General features: G+C 49.4%; 1 protein-coding gene across 6 annotated transcripts; it reads right to left on the bottom strand.

The window, feature by feature from the left end:
• Positions 1–141: 141 nt before the first annotated feature.
• ADGRG3 (adhesion G protein-coupled receptor G3) lies at positions 142–27121 on the bottom strand. Of its 6 annotated transcripts, none has more exons than XM_042969384.1 (13): positions 27008–27121; positions 22310–22469; positions 10394–10529; positions 8704–8850; positions 7709–7843; positions 7130–7169; positions 6871–6971; positions 6625–6737; positions 5269–5484; positions 4297–4577; positions 4008–4101; positions 2435–2718; positions 142–573 (listed from the first exon to the last, which is right to left on the bottom strand). In XM_042969384.1, the coding sequence occupies exons 1-13, from the start codon at positions 27066–27068 to the stop codon at positions 461–463; spliced, it is 1881 nt and encodes a 626-aa protein (XP_042825318.1). In that variant the 5' UTR covers positions 27069–27121; the 3' UTR covers positions 142–460. The 6 variants fall into 6 exon arrangements, with proteins under 6 accessions (XP_042825318.1, XP_042825320.1, XP_042825319.1 ...); XM_042969386.1 differs by having other exon boundaries at positions 5269–5454; XM_042969385.1 differs by having other exon boundaries at positions 6871–6944.
• Positions 27122–27907: the final 786 nt, after the last annotated feature.

Here is a 27907-nt window from a genome sequence, read left to right as displayed (position 1 = left end):
CCAGTGCCTGAGGACAGGCAGCCAGAGGGTGGTGTTGTGAGAGGGCAGTGGTAAGAGGGAGGAAGAGGAGAGGCCGGGACTCCTTCAAGGGGCAATTCTGATAACAGAGTCCCCTGTGACTACAACCAGAGGTGGCCAATGGCAGAGATAAGCTGTTTTGCTCTGTAGGCAGGAGGTGCAGGTACAGGTACAGGTGAGGGCACTGCTCTATGCTGGCAGCGGTCTTCAGACTCTCGCAATCCTGGATTTGTGGACTCTAGGACCCATAGAAGTATCTGGATGGAACCACTGAGGCCAGGTGGCCCAAACTGGCCCCCAACACCTCCCTTCCCCAGCCACATTGTACAAACATAGAAACTGAAGGCCAGAAGGAGGCAAGGAGCAGCCCGAGTTCACACAGGGAGTCAGAGCTGAGTCCACAATGTGCGGCCGGCTCCCAGCCTGACCCCACGGAGGCCCCCTATTCTTGAGACGTGGTGTGGACCTGGTCAATTCTGGCGGTGCCAGAAGAGGAGGACACGGCAGTCCGGCTGGGGAAGTAGAGCACGGCGAACCAGCAGAAGATGAAGACACCTGTCAGAAAGGAGAAGGACTGGATGAGCTTGGGGTCGGACCGGCAGGGCGCTGGGCAGCCTGGCTGGCGGCCATCCGGAGGAGAAATCTCTCCACTGCAAAAGCTCAAGAACGTATGGAAAAATCAGGCAAAAATGAAGCCAACCCCTGAAAGAGAACCAAATGGAAATCTTGGAAATGAAAAACGGAGGCCATGAAATCACATATGCGTACATCTATCACAGAAAAGAAAGAGCAGGATAAAGGCATTTTCAGACATACAGAACAGCCACCATTATAGTGACCTTCCTCTACCCCCCTCCACGAAGGATGATTACAGGATGCACCCCAGCAGGAAGAAGGGGGAAGGTGGGAGCGATTGGAAGTGTAGCAAGTACAGAAATTGATAGAAAAGTTAAAACTTTGTGTGTGCTTAAAAGGAATTTACACCGCAAGTTTTAACCACGATAAACTATTGAGAAGCGTTCCAGGGCAGCTGAAGTGTAGGGACTGTTGCGTTTGGGAGGAAGAGAGATGGACTGAGACCCGCACACTCAGCTGAGACAACTCGGTAGGGCAAAGCGTTCAGGCGTAAATATTAAGAGCGACCTCCAGAAGAATAATGATATAATCTAGTTTCAAGGTGTGTGCCTCCCCAGCCCCAGATGTTCCAGATGCGGGCTCCTGTTTCTTCCCCCGGGATCGTCTCAGAGAGCCTGCTGTTGCTGACAGAGCCCGCACAGACCGAAGGCCTACTGTGTCCCCCACAAGTACTGTCTCAGGTACTCATTATGAAGTCTGGTGAGATGCCTGGGTGGCTCGGTCAGTTAAGCGTCTGACTTTGGCTCAGGTCATGATCTCACGGTTCATGGGTTCGAGCCCCGAGTTGGGCTCTGTGCTGTCAGCGTGGAGCCCACTTCGGATCCTTGGTCTCCCTCTCTCTCTGCCCCTCCACTGCTTGTGTTCTCTCTCTCTCTCACTCTCTCCCTCAAAAATAAGTAAACATTTTAAAAACTTTAAAAAATAAGATGGGGGCGCCTGGGTGGCTCAGTCGGTTAAGCATCTGACTTCTGCTCAAGTCACGATCTCGTGGTCTGTGCGTTCGAGCCCCACATTGGGCTCTGTGATGACAGCTCAGAGCCTGCTTGGGATTCTCTCTCTCTCCTCTCTGCACGTCCCCTGTACTCTCTCGCTCTTTGTCTCAAAAATAAATACATTAATTATTTACCAAGCTGTGTGTATGGCACAGTGTGAGGAGCGAAGAGGATGGGGGGACCGTCACCCACACCCTGGGCGCCTTCTCCTCTGCTGGGAAATCAGAGGGAGGACGAGGTGGGGAGCAAGGAGCACACCTACCCATCGTTTCCTCCGCTAATCACTTCCTTCTGCCAGCACAACTCCTTACAGACTGTCCATGTCATATGGCCATCACATCACGTGACCCTGCCCTACAGGTCACAGCTGACTGGACCAAGATGGCTCAATCTGATCCTTGACTCTCCTAAAAACACGGACCGGACTGAATCAGAGCACCCTCCCTAGACAGAGGTCACGGAGGGTGGAAGAAGCCGTCTGCGAGCCTGGGTAGGAAGGGACAGAAGGGACAGAGGACAGAAGGGACAGACAGAAGGTGAGAGACTACACGCAGCTCCAGAGAAAAAGATGGAGGCGGTATCTGCTTTGGTTTGGGTGGCTTTTCCTGACTCTGGTACCCGTTCCCACGAGGCCGGTCAGCCTGCCCGTCCTGGGGTCCTTGGGAGAGCCCTTGACTTGAGCCAGCCTGAGTGGAATCCTGTTTCTCGCCGTCTGCCTCCTCCCCGTGCCCCCAAAGCACCCCTTGCAGGTGAGGCAACCCACCACCGCCCTGGCCCAGAAGCCTCACCTTGCAGGGAGTTGAACAGCGCGAAGACATAGATGGTGGATCGGCCCAGGGGCGTGAGGATGGCCAGCCACCAAGTCACACCCACCAGGCTCGAGAGGCCCAGCACGGTGAGCACTCCCTTCCAGTTCGGTCCCTGCTCCTTGCCTGCTGTGGCAGTGGACAGAGTGAAGATCTTCCAGGCCACCAGGCCCAGGACCACAGCGCTGAAGAGGCAGGTGATAAGGAAGTAGCCATGGACGGTGACGTAGAGGGCAGAGACAGCGGTCTTCTCACGGAACCAGCACCTGGAGGCAGTAGATGGCCCCTGGGGTTGGAGAGGTGGCCCTGTCCAGCAAGCCCCACGCAGTCTTCCCTAACTGACCTTCTGTGCTCAAGAAGACTCCTTCCCCCACTGCTACCCGCCAACGCCCTATTCTCCTGGGAAGGGGCTGTCAAAAGGCTCCTGTCTGCCATCTCTTTAGGCCAGCGAGGGCAGGGGCACCTGGGTGGCTCAGCCGGTGGAGCGTCCGACTTCGGCTCAGGTCGTGATCTCGCGGTTTGTGGGTTTGAGCCCCATAGTGGGTGCTGACAGTTCAGAGCCCGGAACCTGCTTCAGATTCTGTGTCTCCCTCTCTCTCTGTCCCTCTCTCAAAAATAAACATTAAAAAAATAATAAAAATAAAATTCTTCCTAGACCAGCGAGTGCAAAGGGGCAAATTTAGGCCCAAAGACACGTTTCATTTGCCCCACATCATGTTGTTAAACAATTGAATTAACAACCACCCTTTAAAAAGTGGGAGGCTTGGCGTAAGCATCCAGATTTCTGCTTCTCTTGTAAAACGACACCCAGCAGCTCTGTGGATGCCCTCCAGAGGGACGATAGATGGGTGTGTGACTGCCAGTCTACCGCAGTCTCCCCCTGGGCCACCGCGTGCGCTTATGTTACCTCTCTAGCCCCTGTGGCCCCTGCATTTGAGGTCCTGGGAACAAGACCAAGGCCCCACCAGCCTCTCTTAGCACAGAGCCATGGCCCCGGGGAAGGCATTCTGGGGGAGGCTCAGCTCAGCCCCGTGCAACACACACTGCAGGGCAAAGGGTGTGAAAGAGTATGCTCATCACACCTCATTGTACAGATGAGGAGACTGAGGCCCTGGGAGGGGCCAGGCTAGGCCACACAGCAATTCAGAGGCAGAGCCCAGAGAGAACCAGGGCTGTCACCAGTGTTGGGCAGGTTGTGTCCTGCACAAGGGCAGCTGGCTGAGGGGGCAGGTGGGGCTGAGTCCCTGGCATGACAGGTTGGCAGAGCACCTTTTTAAATTTGCCCAAAGGTACCATATGCGCCGGTGGTGGCCCAGGCTAGAGCAAGGCATCCTGCCTCAGCTCGCTTTCCTCCATTTCAGACCCCCTGTCTCATTGAGCTTTCTCCATCCAGTCCTCAGTTTACCACTCCAGGCCATGAGCTAGCTGGAGGATCCTTTGCCTTGACTTACTCAGTCTCTCTTCCCAGGATTCCCTCCTCTCCCCACATCCCTCTGGCCCAGATATGTGCAGCCAGGGACCTGATGTCACCCCTACTCCCACAGCCACCACTCACAGCTCCAGCGTGGCCATGTTCTTCTTGTCGCGGATGGCATAGTGGCCATAGCTGTTGGCGCTCCCAGTGCCAATGACGATTAGGGCAGGCAGGCCTGTGCACAACAGGAGGGGCTGCGGCATTGCTGGACTCCCTTGGCATGTCCTCCTCCCAAATCCCCTCCAGCGGCCCATCCCCCAGGTCCTGAGCCTGTACAACAGAGGGAGCCCCCTCTCTGCCCTAGGCGGCTCTCCCTCCTGTCCCCCTCCCAGGGCCAGCCATGCTCACTGCCTGTCTGAGCTGCACCTACCCCAGCCCACGAGGCTCAGCTTCAGGAAATAGTGCCCAAAGTAGGTGTTGAAGACCTTGATGACGAGCAGGTAGAGGTGGAAGGCTTCCAGGCCCATCCAGGTAAAGGTACAGAGTAGGAAATAGTGGAAGATGGCCCCCCGGGCCCAGCAGGTGGCATCTGACCGCTCACGGCCATGCCCCACATTGATGAAGAAGGCTAGATTCAGGAGAAACAAGCTAATGCTCAGGGCCACATGGACCTTGGGGGCATCTTCTGACTTGAACCGCTGCCGGTAGAACCTGGGGTGAGAAGGGCCAATGAGAGGCTGCAAGAGGACGCGGCTCCCATGGGGCACCACGGCCTCTCCATTCCACCTCCTCTGTTCCGCCCCTGCCAGCAGCTGGAGTGTGGATGCTGTCCGGTTCAGGTGCAGAAGCCATCTCATGGCCCTCAGGGTCCCGTGGGGTCCGGATCCTGCTGGCCTCATCCCTTGACTCAATGCTCTGGTCAAACTGCATTCCTTGCAATTCCCTGAGCGCTTTCTGCTTTTCCACACCTCCCGGACTTTGCCCCTGCTCTTCCCTCTGCTCTCAATGCCTTTCCCTACTCTTCCTTCAAAACTTCCCTGGGCCTTTCCTTCTGAGGAAGCTGTCTCTGACTGCCACTTATTCCAGGCTGATTTGGAAGTTTCCTGCAGCTCACTGTAGCCACCCCCCTCCTCTCTGGCTGTGACCTCGGGCTAGCACAGTAGGCCGGAGCCAGCCTTGCGTGCATTTGGTTGAGTGAGTAGATGGACTGCGGGACTGGGCACGGGTGCAGGAGGCTGGGACGTAGTAGGGAGAATGAAGCCCGGAGAGGGCCGGAGGCTCACTCCCTGTCCGTGGAGTTCACACTCTGAATTCCTAGCAAACAGATCCCCAGGGCTCTCACTGGAGGGATGAGAGCCCAGGGCTGCCTGGACAGGAGCATGAGGCATAATGTGCATCTCACCTGAGACGCCAGGGCCCACCCTCGAGAGTTGGTGACGATTCCTTCTGGTGCTCCAGGCTGGGCTCACAGGGTCCAGCGGCGCAGCCAGCTGGCAGGTCATGCTCAGCTTGTTGGGGATGGGGGCTGTGTCCCAGGCGGGGGCTTGGTTGGGGACAGGGGTGGCACCGCTCACACTCACGGCTTGCTCTGAGACGGAGGGAGTGGGGCTGCTGGGGGCTGCAGCCCAGGCCCGCACGGTGACAGAGGCAGAGAGGCACGTGGAAAAGGGCAGTCAGAGGGCCCCAGACCGAGTCAGGAGACCCCAGGGCTGCTCCAGGTCAGTCATGGGTGGGGAGGCTGGGGTCCAGGGCAGGCTGGGGCATGTGGCTGCTCCCACAGGCTCCTTCAAGCCGACAGTTCCTGTGGGTCCCTCGGCCATGGCCTGGACCCAGAGAACCTGAGCACAGGCCAGTGATCTCTGCCTGTCCGGCACCCACTCCTCCTTCTGGAATGGGTTTCCCTGAGGAACCCCCTTTCCCGCTCTCAGCCCTGCAGTTTGGCTGAGGTAGACCCTTTGTTAGTTCAAATAAAAGCAGGCACATGACCTGGCTTGGCCAATCAGTGTAACCCACCCCTTGACCACAGTGACCTGTTCCATCATGGGCAAATGGTTCAGCTTAGAGCAAAACTCAACTCTGGTATACACAGGATAAAATTGCATAGAAATACACACACACACACACACACACACACACACACACGTGCACAGAGGAAGGAATGCATGTAAAAAATTGTGGAAACTGTATTCTAGTTAGTAGCACTGTACCAATGCCAATTTCCTGGTTTGGGTATTAATACTACAGTTATATAAAATGTTACCACTGGAAAAAAACTGTGGGACTCTATGTAGTATATTTGCAACTTCCTGTCAGTCTATAACAATTTCAAAATAAAATGTTAAAAGAAAAAGGCTTTAATTCTGGAACTTCGTTTAGAAAATTCACTGCTTAGGCAGACAAGCCTGGGACTCCCTGAGTGTGAAGAAGCTGCTTGACAAGGCTGACAAAGGAGAGAGCAAAGTTGGGAGAAGCAGAGGGAGAGCAAGTCTTTTGAGCCCCTGGACCCAACCATGCCTGAAGGCTGCCTTACAGGAACCACATATTCCCCATTATATTTGAGTGACTTTGAGTTCCTGCCACTTTCAACTGAAATAACTCTGACACATTTCAACCCCCAACCCCATTTTACAGATGAGGAAACTAGGGTTTGGAGAGGATATCTATAATGCTGCACAAGCAGTGTACTTTCTAGCCTGCACCTCTCCTGCCTTTCAGGACAAGAGGGAGACATGGGGTGGGGAGGAGGGGGGTCACCCACCTCAGGGCAGCATACAGGACAACAGTGAAGGCCAGGAAGATCATCGAGGCTCCACAGCCAGCCTGGGAAATGCGAATGAGGGCCTGCACCGTGGCCCGGTCCAAGATCGGCCTCTGTGGGCAACACCCCCGGAACCGGAACCGCATCAGTCAGAGGCCAGGCCCCACACATCCCAAAGCCCCTGGCCCCTGCCAGGCAGCCTCGGTGCCTCCAGAACTGCTGGGATCAGGGCGGGTGGGCTGTTACCAGCAGCAAAGCGAAGAAGGTCAGGTGGTCACAGCGACAGACAGTCCTCTTGGCGCTGAGCTCTGTGGAGCAGCCTGTGGAAGACCAGTCTCCTGTTGACCCTGGAGAGGAAGGGAGGGGAACATAGGAGAGTGTATGGGAATATGGGGGAGTGGCGGGGACCTGAGAGGAGGGGAGGGGAACAGAGAGGAAGGAAGGGCCCTGCCGGTGGCATTCTGCCCCCCACCTCGCCAAGGGAGCCCGTACTCTCCCTGCCTACCTTTAGTCACATCCCAGAATACACAGCTGAAGGTCATGTTCTGAAACCAGAGAATGGGCATCAGGGTGGAGTCACGGCGTGGTTGGGAGAGGAGAGAGGGCCGAGGAGAGTGTGGGGAGAGGAGGGGAGAGGATGGCGTGCCCCCCCGCCCCCCGCTGAGTGCGCATTGGGTAGAAAGCAAGGCTCACCCCGTGGGTCACACAGGACCACGGACTGCACCATTTGGAGTGCCGTGGACCAGCGCGTGAGGGGCGCGGGGCTGTGAGTGGGAGGGTTGCATGTCTGTGTGCATGTGCCTTTGAGGGAGCATGTATGTGGGTGGCATGCTGGTGGGTTTGCCAGGCCCTATGTGCACGCCCAAAAGCACGAGTGCGAGGGGACCTGGGGGTCAAATGGACATTCGTGTGCAGGTGGCATGTGTCCCTGGGCACAACCGTGTGTATGGTCTTTGCGGCTTCTGCCTGGTGGCTGTGGAAGGATGGGAGGTGCAGAGTCCTATGCATGTCTGCCTGTGTGCTTGTGGGTGACCACCCGCCTGTCTGCCCCTTAGTAGCTGCCAGGCCCGGACTGGGGGCTCACAGAGGGTGGGCGCTGGTGGGAGAAGGTGATCTCCAAAGGCTCAGCCAGCCTGCTGACAGATATATTGCCCAAACTCAAGCCCACCACGCGGTTGTTCAACACGCTGCTGCTGTCCTCCAGGTTGAGCTCGGGGCCCTGTGGAGGGAGATGGGGAGCTGGGCTTAGGAAGGGGCTGTCCCAACCAAACTCTGTGGGGGTTCCTGGGAACACCCAGGACCCATCACCCTTGCCTAGAGAGTAAAGTCTGTGGCTAGGGGACCAGGGGACCGAGGGATAATGGGCGACTTTCCTCCTGCTGCTCCCTGTAGTCCCCTGCCCAGGCTGGACCCCAGTGAGCCCAACACCCCAGGCCAAACGGTCACAAAGCCATGCGGCCAACAGCTCTCCATTGCTGGCCCCAGGGCTCCTCTGCCCACTTAGGTGGAGAAGCGTAGGGCTAGAAGAAAGACCAGCTGTCCCACTGGAGGGCAGTGGGTGCCTACGGGGGGTGAGCACCGGCCCATAGGAACACTCATCGTGCACTGTGTCTACACGTGAGTGGATTACACACCTCTGGACAGGCATGCCTGGTACACATTTGCAAGAACCTGGGTACCCTCGCTTGTGTGGACACGGTGCTCACACAGGAGCACACGCGATTACATACACACGAGGAATCTGAAAGAATATGTGCATCTGTACATCCACAAGGACACACAAGGGGACATGAATGCTTGGGATACACGTACAGGTCCAACCAAGGACACTGGTGCGTGGGGTCCAAACATCTGAGTGTGTGTGACCAGTGCGAGTTTGCAGTGCACAGACTCCGAGGACAGAAGTCTGGGATGACCTTGGGCTGCTTTAGAAACCTTCTCCGGAGGCTCATCACCTCCTCCATCCCCATTGGGACCCACAGCAAAGACCCGAGAGAGGGCAAGCTGGGGCACAGGTCCCTGGTGAACTGAGCACTGACCCACTGAGCTGCCCTGAGCCTCCATCAGGCCTCTCCTCACCTTAAAGAGATTCCCTGGACCGATGTCCAGGAGCGTGATGGCCAGCCGGACCACCGAACTGCTGTCCTGCAGGGATTCAAAGAGACTCCGGGGCAACCGGACTCTGTCGGGGGGCTCATGCTCCTCCTCTGTCACTGGCCTTGGAACCTGTAACCACAGACCCCGCAGCTCCCGTCTTTCCCCCAGGGTTCCAACACACCCGTCTTGCCATTCCCCTAGTTGGGAGGGGAAACTGAGGCATTGGGTGGAGGGGTGGTGCCCGAGGGCATCACTCTGAGAGGCAGGACACCTGGAGGCACACTGCAAGCTCTGCTCTGCCCAGACTGTGAGCCCCTGGACAAGCCCCAGCCTCACGGACCCTCAGTTTTCCCAATATGGAGAATGGAGCTAACAAGTTGCCTGTGTGGCCACTCGTCAGGGTCAGACCCAAAGAAGTCGGTGAAGTTCAGTTTACAAGTGTGAAGGAGGGTCGGCCAGCTTCCTGCCAGCCCTTGTAATTACGTAGGGCTTTATGGTGATGGCGTCTGGCTTCTGAAGCAGGAATAACTGGAAAGAATAAAGTCCCCCAGAAAGGGAGACCACGAGAGCAGAGGCAGAGAATACAAAACACATAGAATGTGATTTCCCCCCTGCCTGACAACATATTTGGTAAAAGCTGAGAATGGTTAAAATACTAAATTTCATTGGTAATTTGTTCATTCTCTGACCTCACTGGTCCACTGGGCTGCAGCCGGGTCCCAACTGGTCCTGCCTCAAAAGCACCCCGTGGACACTGGAACAGGAGGAGCTAAGGGTAGGAGGCGAGAGCCCCACCTTTGTCCTTCCCATCTGGACCCTTGTCAAAGAACATGGGGGTGATCTCTGGGGCCAGCGGGTGCCCCCAAGCAGAGGGCTCAGCTGCTTGGGTCACATAAATAAAGGGTTGGGAAAGGTCTTCTCTTTCATCGCTCCTTTTCCAGACAGGCCTAGAAGTACCCTGATGATAGCCAACTTGTCTGCCGCCTGAACATCATCCTCAGCTTCCCTCCTTAAGGGAGTGAAGTCCCTGCACCCAGGACTCCCTGTGCATTATCTCACTTGCTCCCCCCATAACCTTGAAAGTGGGCACTACTGTCACCGTTTTACAGATTGGGGAAACCAAAGCTCAGAAAATTTCGGTCGTGAGCTATCACATTAGCTGGTAAAGGGCAGCGCCGGGATTTGAATCCAGACCAGTGTAAATCTAGAGTCTGCCTGTGGGGCCCTTTGCAGTATGGTGAGGTGCGCCTTTACCTGGTTTCAAATGTGTTCCCTGGGAGGGAGGGCAGAAGGGAACCTCTGACCTTGGAGGAGCCTTAGTGCTCATCTTACAGATGAGGGCTCCGGGGCCCAGAGACAGGAAGGGGTTTCCTGGAAGACACCTAGGGAGGGGGTGGGGAGCCCAGGACTGGAACCCAGATGCCCTGACTCTCAATTTGATGATCTTCCCTATGCGTCTTTCTCCACCCTGGGTAATCTGTCACCAGGATCCACTCATCCCTAGCACCCATTAGCACCCATTAGCAAAGAGGCAGAGCACTACCAAATGGGACAGGCGAGGGATTTAGTTTGGTGGGCACCAAGCACAGACCAGTAGTCTCTCAGAATTCTGAAAAATACGTCTGAGGGAAATGGAGCCAGAAACAGCCAACAGGGACAGGGACCTCTTCACCTGGGAAGGCGTCAGAGAGAAGAACAGGTCTTCTGAGATGTTGGTGCTGACACTCTGGACAACAGCCTTCAAAAAAGACGTATTCACTATCCCCATCTGATTCTCCACCAGATGGAACTCGTATTTCAGCCAGTATCTGCAAAGGGCCGGGAATCAGGGAGAATAGATAGAGTCTTGCAGGCTGGGATTACGCACTCACCTGGTCCCCAGCCTGGATGACGAGGAAGCCACCATCAGGTTCCTGGGGGAGGAGGGATGACCCAGAATATCAAAGAAAAGACCCTGGGATCACGGCAGGAGAAGCAGGGTGTCGTGAGAGCAAGCCAGGCTCGTTCTGGGAGATTCCGGCCAGTAGTCCCTCTGAATAGTTTATGTGTTTGTCTTTTTTGGTAACAATATATACGTAACGTAAAGTTTACCATTTTAACCGTTTTAAAGTACACGATTCAGCGGCATTAAATACATTCACAGTGTTGTGTGACCACCATCGCTATCTAACTTTGGAACATTCTCATCCCTCCAGAAGGAAACCCTCTACCCATGAAGCAGCCATCCTTTCCCTCTTCCCTCAGCCCCTTGCAAACACTAATCTATGAATTTGCCTGTTCTAGAAGTTTCTTATAAACGGAATTGTATATCTGGTCTTTGTGTCTGGCTTCTTTCATTTAGCCTGTTCTTAAGGTTCATACATGTTGTATAAGCATGTGCAAGTATTCCATTCCTTGTTATGGATGAATAAAACGGCCATTCTATAAATATACCACATTTTCTATATACACTTATCCATTGATGGACATTTGGCTTGTTTCCACTTTTTGCCTATGATACCCAGGGCTGCTTGTATTCAAGTACAAGCTTTTGCTTAAGGACTTGTTTGGAATTCTTTGGGGGTATATACCTAGGAGTGGAATTGCTGGGTCATATGGTAGTTCTGTGTTTAACTTCTCGAGGAAGTGGCAAACTGCTCTCCACAGCTGTACCAGTTGACATTTTCACACCAACGCTCGAGGGCTCCGTTTCTCCACATCCTTGCCAACGCTTGACATTTTCATTTTATGTTCGTTTGTTTGCAATGATAGCCATCCCAGTAAGTGTGAAGTAGTATCTCATTGTGGTTTTAATTTGCATTCCCCTAATGACTAATGATGGTGAGCATCTTTTCATGTACTTAGTGGCCTTTGTATATCTTCCTTATGTAATCCTCTGAGTATTTCAAACAGTAGGATGTAATTGCGTGGCATGAGTGCCAACTCACATTTATTGAGCGCTGCCTACATACTGGGAATTCGCCCTCTAAAGGCTGAACTGTATGGGAAATGGCTTATGGGCACTGAACCAGTGTTAGAAGTACAGAGAACACAAAAGTTAATTGCCATTTATTTTATCACAGACCCTTTGCCATCAGCTAAAAGCAACCCCCATCCCCCGCATCCCCCCCTACTCTCCATGGTACTGAAAGATCCCCGTGACCAGAGTTCCTTTTCCTAAGCTGGGTTCCTGAGATGTGCTGCCTACCTTTCCTTAGCAACTCTGAATACGTGAGGGCTGAGGTAGCGATGGGAGAGAAGGGGATACAGCCAGATACAACCAGATCAAGGCTGTTGGAAAGGAGTAGCTAAGGAGAGCCTGCCAGGGAGACAAAAGGGAGGCTTTATATTGCACACTATAGAGAGTAACCCATGCAAATATGTGCAAATGTGTTTAGGTGGGGCAGGCAATTAGAACACCATCCAGCTAGAAACAGTGGGGTGAGGTTGTCGAAATCTACTGATTGAGCTACACTGAGTCTAGTTTTTTATTTACCCTTTAAAATTTTAAACAAAAAATATTGTGATTTTCATGGTTACCAAATAAAATAAATTCAATATTTTTTGTGCACTTAATTGTATCTCTCTTTCTATGTGTGTGTGTATGTGTGTGTGTGTTTAAAAATCTTTGACCTCACAAAACAACCCAATTCATTAAAAAAATATTTTTAATGTTTATTTATTTTTGAGAGAGAGACAGAGAGACAGAGTGTGAGCAGGGGAGGGGCAGAGAGAGAGGGAGACACAGAACTCGAAGCAGGCTCCAGGCTCTGAGCTGTCAGCACAGAGCCCGACGTGGGGCTCAAACTCACAAACTGAGATCATGACCTGAGCCAAAGTTGGATGCTTAATCAACTGAGCCACCCAGGTGCCCTGCTCCCAATTCACTTTCTTAAGGGAAGATTTCCTGATCTAGTTTCCAGAGCACTTTCAAAAATTGTTTTAGTTTTGACACGTAACATAGAGTCAAAAAGTCTAACGCATATATGTAAGGTTGTAATTTTTAATTACAAAGTTGATACCCATTTAAACATCATATCCTTTGTCTGCTATTAACATAGCTAGTCGGATATCTTTGGTTCACGTTTGCATGATACGTGTTTTCCCACATTGTGCCTGTTTTTACATTGTTAAGTGGTGGGAGTTTCAACAGCTTGCCTTTTATTAACCTCCCTAGGAGGGGATATCTCGATGTTCTCCAGACCTCTGAATACCTAGGAAATTCCCTGAAGGGAGGGGCCCCTGAACTCTTGTGGGGTTTATTTCCCATGTTCTAGTTTACTTGCATCTTCCTAAGGCATCTTAACTACTTGCCACTTTCTGCTCATCAGATCCAATCAACATGATGTTGTCCATAAAGCAGACCAGAGTGATGCTGTATAGAATGTCAGGATTAATACGGTCTCTGTGAACTATATGACAGAGATCAAGAGAACTGACATAGCCCTGAGGAAACTGTGCAGTATACTGTTGGCTTTGCCAGGTAGAAGTAAACTGCTTCCAGTAGCCCTTGAAAATTAGTATGGAAAAAAGTGCATTGGCCATGGAGTAGCTACATATCAACTTCCAAGGGAGGTGTGTTGATTTGTTTGAGTAAACGTACTCATCTGGGACAGGAGCTGCAATTGGACAGCAGCTGCTGGTGGTGACCACCCGATTAGTGTAAGACAGTCCAGAGTCATTCTCCAACACCCACCTGACTTATGGTGAGGTAAATGGAGTTATGGGAGCCATCACCACCCCTGCATCTTTCGAGTCTTTCCTGGTGACATGAATCTCTGCAGTTCTCCCCAGGGAGGTAGTTTGGTTTCTGGTTTACTATCTTGGTTGGGAGAAGACATTCCAAAAGCTTCCATTTAGCCCATCAATGGAATGCCCTTCCAAAAACAATTCAATGGAGAAAGAATTCTTTTCAACAAATAGTGCTGTAACCATTAGACATCTAAATGCAAAAATTAATAATAACTAATAATAATATAAAGTTAGACATTTACCTCACCCTGTGCACAAAAAATTAACTCCAAATGCATAACCTAATTATAAGAGCTAAAACCATATACACTTGTAGAAGACAACTTAGAAAAATCTGTAGCTAGATGAACATCTCTTTGATACGATATCAAACACACACACACACACACACACACACACACACACACATTTAAATTTGACTTCCTCGGGGCGCCTGGGTGGCTCAGTCAGTTGAGCGTCTGAATTCAGCTCAGTTCATATCTCATGGTTTGTGAGTTCGAGCCTTGCATCAGGCTCTGTGCTGACAGCTCAGAGCATTGAAGCCTGCTTCAGATTCTGTCTCCTTCTCTCTCTGTCCCTCCCCACTTGTGCTCTGTCTCTCTGTCTCTCAAAAATAAGTAAATGTAAAAAAAAATTTTAATTTGACTTCCTCAAAATTAAACGTTTTTGATTTTCAAAAGACATCATTAAGAAACAAAAGGACAAGACATACACTGGGAGAAAATATTTGTAAATCATACATCTGATAAAGGACTTGCATCCAGAATATAGAAAGGATTCTTAAAACTCAATAGTGAGAAGATAAAACCCAATTTAAAAGAAGAGGGAAAGGTGGGCAGTGGGCACTCACTTCTCTGCCACTCAACAGTGGGCAGAGAAGTAGGGGGACCCGGAGTTCTCTTGTCCCTCAAACGCAGCAGTATTGAGGCTAGAGGATTTGGAATTCCAAGAGTCTGGGCTGAAGAGTGACAGAAACATCTCTAGGGGCCCACGGGGACAACTTGGCGGGCCATAGGTGCATGATTGTGAACTGGGAGAGATAAGACAAGTGGTGTAGGAATGGAGGGCAGGGATCCCCTTCTGTGCAGAGACAAAAGGAAGAGAAAGATAGGCTGTGGAAGTGTGGGATTGTATTTGGACAAGAGAAAAACTACGGACCGGGGATCGGAAAAAAACAGAAAAAGATCCAATTTCTAATTTTGGGGTTTTCCCCAGACTGGGGCCAGCTGCCCAGTTCACATGCCTGCGGGGAGGGGAACCAGCCCTGGGCTCAGTAGCCAGCTCAGAGGCGCAGTCTGTGGTCGGTCGGAGAAAGCAATCCCCTCCCTGGAGGGCAGTGGGAAGAAGGCAAAGAGCTGTTCCAAGGACAAAAGACCCTGCTTGCACCCACCAGCCAGAGACCCTTTGCCGGCTGGGCGGAGTGGCACTATCCTGGAACCAGGGCGTGCGGGGCGGGATCCTTTAAGACATTGGGGTTTGCATCCCAGCATCTGGGAGGAATGGGAGACTGTGGAGTGGAACTAATGGGCCTGCTCACGCCTGCACAGCACTGTGAGGACGGCCTGAACAGAGTGGTTTGGGTCACCCAGTCGGGGGAGGAGAGACTGGGGTGTCACCATTTTTCTTCCCATCACCAACAAAGTGGGGCTTCAGGAACAGACAGGGGGCTGGCAGTGGAGGCAGGACCTGCCTGCACCAAACCACACCCCTCCATGCCTGGTAACTGTGTATCTACCAGAGCAAGACTGACACTGACCTCGCCCGGCGGCCCCTCCTCCAGACCAGCACAGCCACCGGTTCCAAGGCACCATCAGATATCAGTCCAGTGGTTTTGCATCTTCTGACTTAATTCTTGGTCAATTCTTATTACATATATATATATTTTTTTCTTTTCGTCTTCTTATTTCTTCCCTTCTCTAGTCTGGTTACTCTGGCCGTTGGTTTGTTTAAGCAGACGTAATTAATCTATTTGTTTTAAACCTCTTCTGTACCTCCTTCTTCTTTATTCTCCTCTCTCTCTCTCTCTCTGGATTAAGTTGTATAGTTACTCTCCCTGGTCAATTTTCTTTTTTTTTTCCCCACCCCTGTCATTTCTCTCTTTGTATGGGATAAGGCTTCTTCTGCAACCACCACCCCCGTTTTTTAAAATTTTTTTTCCAGGGTTACTTCAATGAACAAATCAAAACACACCTGATGGAAGGTCCAAACCACCACTATGAGTAGAGAGATAAAGCAACCAGAGTCACAACAACAGACAGCACACAACACACTCCAAAAACACCTCCTGAAGGGCCAGGCCCTGGACGGCATATGACCCCTTTTTAATATAGTAGTGCTCACAGGTGCAGGACACATAACAAGCTATTAAAACACGTAAAGACAGAAAACTAGCCAAAATGATGAAATGGAAGAGTTCTCCTCAAAAGAAATTCCAGGAAGAAATGATAGCTAAGGAATTGCTCAAAACAGACATAAACAATATATCTGATCAAGAATTTAGAATAATAGTCATAAGATTAATCGCTGGGCTTGAAAAAAGCATAGAAGACAGCAGAAAATCTATTGCTGCAGAGATCAAGAAACTAAGAAATAGTCACAACGAATGAAGAAATGATGTAAATGAGGTGCAAAATAAACTAGATGCAGTGACAGCAAGGATGGAAGAGGCAGAGGAGAGAATAAGTGAAATAGAAGATAAAATTATGGAAAATGATGAAGCCAAGAAAAGAGAAAAAAACATACTGGACCACAAGGAGAGAATTAGAGAACTAAGTGACTCAATGAAATGGAATAATATCCCTATCATAGGAGTTAAAGTAGAAGAAGAGAGAGAGAAAGGGGCAGAAGGTGTACTTGAACAAATTATAGCTGAGAACTTCCCTAATCTGGAAAAGGAAGCAGACATCCAAATCCAGGAGGCAGAATGAACTCCCTTCAGATTCAACAAGAATAGGTCTTCTCTATGGCATATCATAGTGAAACTGGCAAAATACAAAGATAAAGAGAGAATTCTGAAAGCAGCTAGGAACAAATGGGCCTTAACCTACCAGGATAAACACATAAGGGTAGTAGCAGACCTGTCCACTGAAACTTGGCAGGCCAGAGGGAGTGGCAGGAAATATTCAATGTGCTGAATAGGAAAGATATGCAGCCAAGAATCCTTTATCCAGCAAGCCTGTCATTCAGAATAGAAGGAGATAAAGGCTTTCCCAGACAAACAAAAGCTGAAGGAGTTCTTTACCGCTAAACCAGCCCTGCAAGAGATCCTAAGGGGGACTCTGTGAGTGGAGTGCTGCAAAGACTACAAAGGACCAGAGACATCACCACAAGCATGAAACCTACAGATAACCCAAAGACACTAAATCCAGATCTTTCGATAGTAGCTCTGAATGTAAATGGACTAAATGCTCCAATCAAAAGACATAGGGTATCAGAATGGATAAAAAAAAAAAAAAGATCCATCTATATGCTGTCGACAAGAGACCCATTTTAGACCTGAGGACACCTGCAGATTAAATGTGAGGGGCTGGAGAACCATCTATCATGCTACTGGAAGCCAAAAGAAAGATGGAGTAGTCATACTTATATCAGACCAACTAGATTTTAAACTAAAGGCTGTAACAAGAGACGAAGAAGGGCATTATATCAGAATTATGGGGTCTATCCATCAAGAAGAGCTAACAATTATAAATGTTTATGCCCCCAATTGAAAGAACACAAATATATAAATCAATTAATCACAAACATAAGCACTTTTATTGCTAAGAATACAGTAATTGCAGGAGACTTTAATGCTCCACTTATAGCAATGGACAGATTATCTAGGCAGAAAATCAATAAAGAAACAATGGCTTTGAATGATACACTGGACCAGAGAAACTTGACAGGTATATTAAGAACTTTTCATCCAAAAGCAGCAGAATACACATTCTTCTCAAGTACACATGGAACATTCTCCAAGATAGATCACATACTGGGTCACAAAACAGCCTTCAATAAATATAAAAGAATTGAGATCATACCATGCATATTTTCAGATCACAATGCTATGAAACTTGAAATCAACCACAAGAAAAGGTTTGGAAAACGTCCAAATGCATTGAGGTTAAAGAACATCCTACTAAAGAATAAATGCGAATTAACGAAGAAATTTAAAAATATATGGAAGCAAATGAAAATGAAACCATGACAGTCCAAACCCTCTGGGATGCAGCAAAGACAGTCCTAAGAGGAAAATACATTGTAATCCAGGCCTATCTGAAGAAACAAGAAAAATCCCAAATACAAAATCTAACAGCACACCTAAAGGAACTAGAAGCAGAACAACAAAGAAACCTCAAACCCAGCAGAAGAAGAGAAATAATAAAGATCAGAGCAGAAATAAACAATATAGAATCCAGGGGCATCTGGGTGGCTCAGTCAGTTAAGCGTCCGACTTTGGCTCAGGTCATGATCTCACGGCTTATGGATTTGAGCCCAGAGTCAGGCTCTGTGCTGACAGCTCAGAGCCTGGAGCCTGCTTTGGATTCTGTGTCTCCCCCTCTTTCTGCCCCTTCCCAGCTCGTGCTCTGTCTCTCTCTCTCTCTCTCTCAAAAATAAATAAATGTTAAAAAAAAATTTTTAAAGAAATTGAAGAAGACAAAGAAATGGAAAAACATTCCATGCTCATGGATTTGAAGAAGAAATATTGTTAAAATGTGAATACTACCCAAAGCAGTTTATACATTCAGTGCAATCCCAATCAAAATTGCACATGCATTCTTCTCAAAGCTGGAACAAACAATCCTAAAATTTGTATGGAACCACAAAAGACCCCGAGTAGCCAAAGTAATGTTGAAAAAGAAAACCAAAACTGGAGACATCACAATTCTGGACTTTAGCCTCTACTACAAAGCTGTAATCCTCAAGATAGTATGGCATTGGCATGAAAACAGACACATAGACAAATGGAGTAGAATGGAGAACCCAGAATTGGACCCACAAATGTATGGCCAATAATCTTTGAAAAAGCAGGAAAGAGTATCCAATGGAAAAAAATCTCTTTAGCAAATGGTGCTGGGAGAACTGGGCAACAACATGCAGAAGAGTGAAACTGGACCACTTTCTTACTATACACAAAAATAAACTCAAAATGAATGCAAGACCTAAATGTGAGACAGGAAACCATCAAAATCCTAGAGGAGAAAATGGGCAACAACCTCTTTGACCTCAACTGCAGCAATTTCTTGCTTGACACATGTCCAAAGCCAAGGGAAATAAGAGCAAAAATGAACTATTGGGACCTCATCAAGATAAAAACTTCTGCACTGCAAAGGAAACAATCAACAAAACTAAAAGGCAATGGATGGAATAGAAGATATTTGCAAACGACATATCAGATAAAGGGTTAGTATCCAAAATCTATAAAGAACTTATCAAACTCACACCCAAAAAATAATCAAGTGAAGAAAAGACATGAATAGACACTTTTCCAAAGAAGACATCCAGATGGCCAACAGACACATGAAAAGATGCTCAACATCACTCATCATCAGGGAAATACAAATCAAAGCCACACTGAGATACCACCTTACACCAGAGTGGCTAAAATGAATAAATCAGGAAACAACAGATACTGGCAAGGATGTGGAGAAACGGGAACCCTCTTGCACCGCTGGTGGGAATGCAAACTGGTGCAGCTGCTCTGGATACAGTATGGAGGTTCCTCAAAAAATTAAAAATAGAACTACTCTATGACCCAGCAATAGCGCTGCTAGGAATTTACCCAAGGGATACAGGAGTGCTGATGCATAGGGGCACTTGTACCCCAATGTTTATAGCAGCACTTTCAACAATAGTCAAGTTATGGGAGGAGCCCAAATGTCAACTGATGAATGGATAAAGATGATGTGGTTTATGTATACAATGGAATACTACTTGGCAATGAGAAAGAATGAAATCTTGCCATTTGCAACAATGTGGATGGAACTGGGGGGTATTATGCTGAGTGAAATAAGTCAGTCAGAGAAAGACAGATATCACATGTTTTCACTCATATGCGAAATTTGAGAAACTTGACAGAAGACCATGGGGGAAGGGAAGGGGGAAAATAGTTTCAGAGAGGGAGGCAAACCATAAAAGACCCTTAAATACAGAGAAAAAACTGAGGGTTGATTGGGGGGGGTGGGGAGAGGGGAAAATGGGTGATGGGCATTGAGGGGGGCACTTGTTGGGATGAGCACTGGGTGTTGTATGTAAGCGATGAATCATGAGAATCTACCTCAAAACCAAGAGCGCACTGTATACACTGTATGTTAGCCAACTTGACAATAAATTATATTAAAAAAAATTTTTTTAATGAAAGATGAGGGAAATATTTGAATAATCATTTCACCAAAGAAAAGATGCAAATGGCTAATACGCACATGAAAAGATGTTCAACATCATTGGTCATTTGTGAAACACAAATTAAAACCACAGTGAAATACCACTCACACTTACTGGATTTGCAACTGACAAGGTTGCAAAGATGTATTAGACCCGCAGTCCTTTTGTTGATGGAAAAGCAAAGGATACACTTTGAGGAATAGTCAGGCAGTTTTTAAAAAGCTGAACATATACTTACCAGATCTCCCTGCAATTCTGTTCCTAGGTATTTACCCAAAAGAAATGAAAACATATGTCTACAAAGATTTGAATTCAAACGTTCATGGCAGCATTATTCATAATCACCAAACTGGAAATAATTCAAATGTCCATCAACTGATGAATGGATAAACAAAATGTAGTATGTCCACACAAGGGAATATTACTCAGTAATAAAAAAAGAACTATTGATACATGCTAATATATGAATATAACTCAAAACCATGGTAAGTGAAGGAAGCAAGATTTAAAAGACAGCATATTGTATGAGTCCCTTATGGAAAATATCCAGAAAAGGCAAATATATAGGGTAGAAAGCAGATCAGTGGTTGGCTGTGGCTGGGTATATGAGCAGGGATTGTCTGCAAACAGGTATGAGGGTACTTTTGGGGCTGATGCAAGTGTTATTAAAATGATCATAATAATGGTTCCACACACTGCATAATATACCATAAATTATTGAACTGTACCCTAACAATGTATAGATTGGATGGTACATAAATTATACCTTAGTAAAGCTATCAAAATGAATAAAAAGAAATGAGATACCACTATATCCTTTCCAGAATGGCTAAACTTAAAATGACTGGTAATACCAAGCATTGCAAAGGTGTGGGATAACTCGAATGCCCACACATTACTGGTGGGAATGTAAACTGATATGGCCACCACGGAAAATTATGGCAACGCTTACTAAAATTCATCATACCTTTGACATCGATTCCCTTCTAGGTATGTACTCAAGAGAAATGAGTGTATATGTTCATGAAAAGACATGTACGAAAATGTTGATGGCAAGATCTATTTTAAAAATTCATGGCAGTGTTATTCATAACAGGCCCTATTATGGACAAAATGTTTGTGCCCTCTCCCTAAATTCCTATGTTGAAATGAGTTGATGGCCGGACCCACTTCAGAGGGTTGTGATGATAAAGGAGGTAACTTGGTTAACTGATGACTTGGGAACAGAATCCACATCTTCTGATCCCAGAGCCCCTGCTTTTTCCAAAGTGTTTATCCCCATCATAAAAGAGCACAGACAGGAGAGCACAGTCTATCCCTGAATAGCCTCCCAGAGCTAAGAAGCTACTGAAGCAGGTGCCGGTGGGAATGGGAGTGTTTTCAGGCCCCTGAAATGACATAGTTCAATCAGATTGCCATCTTAACACCGAGCCTGAGAACACAGGCTTTTCACTCATTTTTTTTTTCAGCAAGCATGAATTGAGTGCCAGCTATGAGGTTGTCCTGCATATCTTAGAAGAATTCAGTTATAGCCAGCTTTGATTGGAGGGGAGAGAGGCAAAAATTTTTGGAGATGATTCTTAGAGATGTATTCTAAACCCCTTCTCCCTCAACCCACTCTCTCTAATTTTTTGGCCTTATCAGTCTCTTGGTCTTACTGGTTCTGCGTCATACAGTGTTTCTAATTCATCCCTCCTTTCCAGGTGCACAGAGCCAATTGGTGCTGCTGGTGGTGATTTAGCACCTACCCAGGTGATTCACTCCTACGCAGACACTGTGGTTGCACCCTGGTCCGTGTCTCTTCCTGCACCACCACCCTTGTATCCTTCCCTGAAACCTGAGTGATCTTTCTAAAGTGTGAAATCGACTATGCTTTTCTTCTGTTTAAAAACCTGTCCTTGCTCTGCCTCCTCCCACATTAGTACGGCTTACACGACCCTCCACACTTTGGTCCCTGCTTATATTTCTAGTCTCTCCCCTACCCAGCCCACCTCCCCATTGTTGCCTGCATCCCCAGAATGTCACTCTTTCACATTTCAAAGCAGTGTGGTTCTCCCCCCCAACACTCCTGAAGTTCTGCTGCCTGTATCCCCTAACATTGCTTGGGTCCAATTAGAAAACTCCCATGGAGTCTTCAAAGCCTTTTCCTGAGTTGCCTCCTCCGTGAAGCCTTGGCAGTCTTCCTTTGAGCTAAGCCGGCACCTGGTCCACCCTTTTGTCTGACCACACTCTAGAGTCATCATCATTTGGGCCCCTGTCTGACCCTCCACAATGGTAGGAACAGGGGCTGATTCGTCCCTGCATCCCCTGGATCAGAAAGGTCTCAGTGAGTAGATTGGAGGGAATGTGGGTGTCAACGGGGTGGGAAGGTGAGAGGGCAGCCTCACTTTCTGGAGCCGTGGGGGCTGATAGCTCTGTCTCTTCCTAACAGCCTCCCTGCCACCCTTGAAGGAGCCCCAGATCCCTGCTCTAGTTCAGAGGGCCCCCTTACCTCTGTAAGTTTTTCAGGTCGCAGGGTTCATTCCCTGACTGCCTGCATTTTGTGAAGCAGCCAGCTGTGTTCTCCAGGTAGAAGGACTCATAGTTGCCCTCATTGATGAGCCCCAGGCAGACGTTTCTCGGTTGCTCCAGGATCTCAGAATTTTCCATACCTGAAGGAGGGATGCAGAAGGTGGGAAGGGTCTGGGTAGGGAGGCAGCAAGGGCGAGAGGTAGAGGGTAAGATGCTCAGGCCCCAGGGTCTGGTCACGTGGGCTGAAATTCCAGCTCCAACCATCTACACTAACTAAGCGCACTTGAGCTGGGCTCAGTTTCCCAAGCAAAAGGAGCTACTACCCCTGACCTCACAGGGCCGGTGGGATGCTTTGGGGGAAAGTGTGTACAAAGGGCTTGGCACATGGCTCCTATTACCCTTTACCACCTCCTCCAGGGAGCCTGCTGGGCTTTCCACAGTAGTTCCATATCAGACATTCCAAAGCCCTTGCAATTGTGGCCTAGTGGTATAACCCTTGGGCATATTCTGTCTCAGTTTGCCTTATTCCCCCACGTTCTCATTACAACCCTCACAGGCTACCTCCTGGGGTAGGGGAAGAACACAGCAAACTGAGGGCCCCTGGGGCACAGTGACTTGAGTGAGGTCACCAGCTAGCTGGGGGGCAGCTCTGGGACGACAGACCAGCTTCCGTGACTTCTCGCTCAGTTCCCCTTTCACCTGGCACGGGGCATGGAATGGAAGCTCTGAGTCATTTACTCGCCGTGTGACCTCAGGGACACTTAAACTGTTACGTTTCCACTTAAACTCTCTGAGGCTCCATCTTCTCATCAGCTAAATGGGGCTAATAGTACCTTCCTTGTGAGTTTGGGGGAGGAGTAGAGTTCAAACACATGAAGGGTATCGCTCATCGTAGATGTACAGAGAGTCAGTATTCCTTATTCCAGGAGGTGAGAATTTCATTGTAAAACCGACTCTTTATGTATTTGTGTATTTATGCTGGGTGTATGTATATGTATGCATAGTTACCTGTCTCTCAACAAAGTTAATACACGGACAGAGGTTTGTTTTCTTTTTTAAAAAAACCCGTACAGGGCACCTAGGCAGCTCAGTCGGTTTAGCATCCACTTCAGCTACGGTCATGAGCTCACGGTCCGTGAGTTCGAGCCCTGCTCCAGGGTCTGTGCTGACAGGTCAGAGCCTGGAGCCTGCTTCAGATTCTGCGTCTCCCTCTCTCTCTGCCCCTCCCCCTCTCGTGCCCTGTACCTCTCTCTCTCTCTCTCTCTCAAAAATAAACATTAACAAAAATTTAAATAAAAAAATACATTAAACTGTACACAAGGACATAAAATGAAAAGTAAAACTCCCTGCAGTTCCCAGGTCACACTCCAGAGTTCACGACCCTTTGCAATTTACTGCACAACCTTGCAGAAATTTCCTATGTGTAGGCGAGTGTTGTGATATAAATCATTTTAAAATGTATGCGACTGGGATCGCTCAGCAATATATGTTGAAGAGCTTTCCATGTCGGCACCTGCCGATCCGTGTCTTTCTGTGGACACTTGAACACTGTTCCTTCCGTGAGGTGGGTCTTGTGACCCTTGTTCAACTGCTCCTCTGTTGGCCGGCTTTTAAGGTTGTCGCTCTTTTTTTTTTTTTTCCTGTTTTGAACAACACTGCTTACCTCTTTGTCAGCTTGTGTTAAGAATTCATAGAAAACATTGCTATCATAGGAATCTCTGGGTCAAAATGTTGAGCTTTTAAAAATTGGTAGGTGTTACCAAATTTCCTTCTAAAGGGGATGCACCTATTTCTACCTGCAGCAAACGGAGTGGCTATGGACCCACATGTTCCTAATCCTAGACTTCCCCAAACCTGCAAGCCTTTGCCAACCTGAGGAGTAAAATTATATTTTTGTTTTAACTTAAGAAGGAGTTGGAGCATCTATTTGTATGTTTTTTCCTGTGAACTGCATTGTTTTATCCGTTGTCCATTTGTGGGGGTGTCTTGACAACCTGTGCACCTTGGCCTTTCCGATGGGCACACCAGGAACGGTTAAGGGGGGGCTACCTCTAGGACGTGCGGTGCTAAGGGTGAGGTGGGTGGGGCGACACTTACTTTTCATTACTTGTACCCTTCTCTGGTGTGTGGGTTCTTTTTCAAGAAATCACACACAACATGACTTTCACAATAAAAGAAACAAGCTAATTTTTAAGATAGAGACACAGATAATGGCAGATCAAAGTTAGAGTAATGTAGGGCTTTAAAAATTACATTTTAGGGGCACCTGGGTGGCTCAGTCGGTTAAACATCCGACACTCCGTTTCAGGTCAGGTCATGAGCTCCCGGTTCATGAGTTTGAGCCCCGCGTCGGGCTCTGCACTGGCGGCACGGAGTCTGCTTGGGATTCTCTCTCTCTCTCTCTCTCTCTCTCTCTCTCTCTCTCCTTCTCTCTCTGACCACCCCCCCCCGACTTGCGCCATCTCTCTCTCTCAAAATAAATAAATAAACTCTAAAAAATTACATTTTAGAGTGGATTTCATAATAATCAGATCTATCATGACAGTGTTTTAAGTAACCTATAAAGAAACTTTAACTTTCTGTTAGATTGTAAAAATATTCATGACACCGTTTAATGGGAAGATGCAAATGCTCAATGAGCATGTGTATAATATGATCTACATTTGCTTTTTAAATAAAGGAGGAAGAGAGAAAGAAAAGAGGGAAAAAGAGAGAGGGGGAGAGAGAGGAGAGGGAAAGGGAGTGGGGGTGCCATTCTCTATGTAATCCTAGCCTTCTTTGTGCCCGAGGAGTCCCAAATGGGTGCTGGGCACAGGTGGCACCCCGGCGGGTGTTAACATAGCCGCCTTCCTGCCTGCCTCAAAATGTTAGCACAGTCGTGTATGTGAAGCTTTTCGCGAGGGCAGATAAGATGATTAAATATCTTCTTGTGTGAATATTTTTTGAAGACACTGGAAGCATTTAGTCCAGACAGAGACAGCCTGAACCAGGCCCATGTGAGATGATGACAGTCCCCACCTCAAGACCTACACTACACTTCCCCATCCTGATCTGCCCCAGGAGCTGGCCTCCAGGAACACCTCAATCCATGGTCAAGTGGGAAGCAGGCCGGAAGTCAGAGGGTGGTTTTTGCCCCTCCCTACAGCTCAGCATCAGGCAACTGCTTTTCTCTGCCACAGCCCAGCCTCGTTGGCTCAGGGCCTGGCCCTGCGAAGAAGTCACTATCAGTGTTTATCGAATGAATCAATCAAGGAGCAGACAATGCTGAGTAACCCATAAATATCCACAAAAGAAGGAGACTTACTTTTACATATAAACATATAAATCTCTCAGGCCTCCTCATACTATTCAAATGGCTGACGCTTTGCCCAAACAGGAGCTCCCACATCGACCATAGAATAAACCCAGTCACTGTGGTGAGCCTCGAAGCCCCAACCAGCATAGTTACCGCTTTTGTGAAGGGCCCGGGGTCCTTATGGTGCCCGCTGAGACCGGACAATAGCCACCACTGGTTATCGTGGTGGCCGGGGAGGGGGTCAATCTGTGAAGCGTTCTGCCTGACGGCTTGTTCTGCCAGGAGGACAACATCATCATTCCCCCCCTTTTTTGAGTCAACTGAACTTTGCACTTTGCCGAATCTCCCAACATTGAAGAGAAAAAGGTTCTTTGAAGCCCAAAGAGCTTGACCCCATGTGACTCCATGACCCCATGAAAGCCACATGACCTCGTGTTGCACAGACACGTAAGGGAACCGGCATGCAGGCCACTCACTGAGTCAAGAGCAAAACAGGAGAATGGGGCGTCTGGGTGGCTCAGTCGATTAAGCGTCCAACTCTTGATTTCTGCTCAGGCCATGATCTCACTCTTGTGGGATTGTGCCCCTGCCTTAGGCTCTGCGCTCTCAGCATGGAGCCTGCTTGGCACTCTCTCTCTCCTCTCTCTCTGCCTCTCCCTCTCTTCCTCTCAAAATAAACTTCAAAAACTTGTAAAATAACAACACTAAAGAACAAAACAGGAGGGGCACACAGGGCATGAGTTGGGAGCACCCCTTCTGCCTGAGAGGGTCACTGCAGACATCACAGGGCGCCAAGGAGGGTGAGAGCTGGCCAGGTGGGCCAGGTGTGGGCTCAGATTTCCCAGGAGAGAGTACAGCAAGGGCAAGACCTGGGGTCCTCAAACTGCTCTGGAGAACCACCACGTATGCAAGGCTGATAGCGGGTGAGGGGCAGGAAGCCTTGTTCCCGGCTTGGCTCACCAGAGACTAGGAGGCCATTGCCGGGTCAGGGAGAGGAGAGCTGGCGGGAGCAGGGGGAGCCATGGGGGAGCTCAGTGCAAGCCCCACCTGGCCTCAGCCTCCAGAGCGTCCTGTCCCCTCCCCCGGGAGCTCAGAGGCCAGCTGGATATGAGCGTGTGCAGGACCCAGTTGTGTCCCAGAGCCAGGCCCGCCAGGAAGCCACAGCCCAGAGTAGGGGAGGGAGGAGAGCACCTGAGACCCAGCGCTGACTCGAGTTCATCATGACGACGTCTAACTCAGGATGAGGTGAGAGAAGATGCAGAGGCTGGCAGAATGGTCTCCTTGGACACACATGCTCAAGACACCCCGACTGTTCCCCCTCCCCGGCCCCTATCCCTCGGTGTCCCGGGCTCGGGAAGAGGGGATGAGGAACCAGCCGCTCACCTGAGGCCCAGAGCAGGAGGAGCAGGAGAAACAGGACCCTCAGGGCCCCGGGTGTCACCATCCTTGGTCAGCCTTGTCCGCACTGGCCGGAGCCCGGTGTCTATGTGTCCCTCTGTCCCCAGGCTCTGCTGTGTGGCCTGCCTCCACCCCCTCCCCCCACGCAGCGTCACGGTTTCCTGTGGCCTCTTTCTCAGCCTTCCTGCTCCATGGCACCATCGGTTGGGTTGTGAAAGGTGAGCGTGGGGAACTGGCCAGCCCTCCTGTCTCCCCCCCACTCTGCGACCGCCTGCAGAGGGGGCCGCTGCACCCACCCAGGAACGCTGCCGGGCGCTGTGAAGTTGGGGTCCAGCGGCCGCAGAGGCCTCCGCGCCCAAGCGGACGCCCGGAGATGGTGAGGGGCACAGGCTTTAGAGTCAGGCACACCGAGCGCAGACCCTCCTCTCACAAGCTGGGGGCCTCTCTGAGCTTGTTCCTTCCTCTGTAAGGCAAATACAGTAATAGGGCTGCGGCAGAGAGCCGTGCTGGGGTTTGAGGACACCTGTAATACACCAGGCACACAGCCTGGCTGCAGGGATTGGGACGGTACTCAGGCTCCTTCACTCATGCTTATGGCTTGAACGAGACCAGGATCAAGGCCATGACTGCTGGGGTCCTGGGAGCAGCAGAGGGCTGGCCCTGGAGGCCCCGGCACCACGCTGCCTCCTACCAGACTGGATAACAGGAGATGTGGGATGGGGTGGGCAGGAGCATGGGCTCTGGGGTTGGTCAGGCCTGGGCGTACATCTGTCCTGGCCACTTCCTGGCTGGGTGAGCTCGGGTGAGATGTCTGCTGCTCTGGGCCTCTCACAAGACATGCGGAGAACTCATGAGATCATGCATGTGGAATTGTCCAGGCCGGGG

Source organism: Panthera tigris, chromosome E2 (assembly GCF_018350195.1).
Source record: "Panthera tigris isolate Pti1 chromosome E2, P.tigris_Pti1_mat1.1, whole genome shotgun sequence".
Classification (NCBI taxonomy): Eukaryota; Metazoa; Chordata; class Mammalia; order Carnivora; family Felidae; genus Panthera; species Panthera tigris.
This window is presented reverse-complemented; position numbering and strand designations above follow the sequence as displayed.

Coding starts and splice junctions, on each gene's coding strand:
- ADGRG3 (XM_042969384.1), bottom strand. CDS start 27,068: ATGGTGACACCCGGGGCCCTGAGGGTCCTGTTTCTCCTGCTCCTCCTG. Junction 7,844..8,703: donor GTCCAGGGAATCTCTTTAAG/GTGAGGAGAGGC, acceptor CTCCCTCCACAG/GGCCCCGAGCTCAACCTGGA. Junction 4,578..5,268: donor GGTGGGCCCTGGCGTCTCAG/GTGAGATGCACA, acceptor TTCTCACCCCAG/GTTCTACCGGCAGCGGTTCA.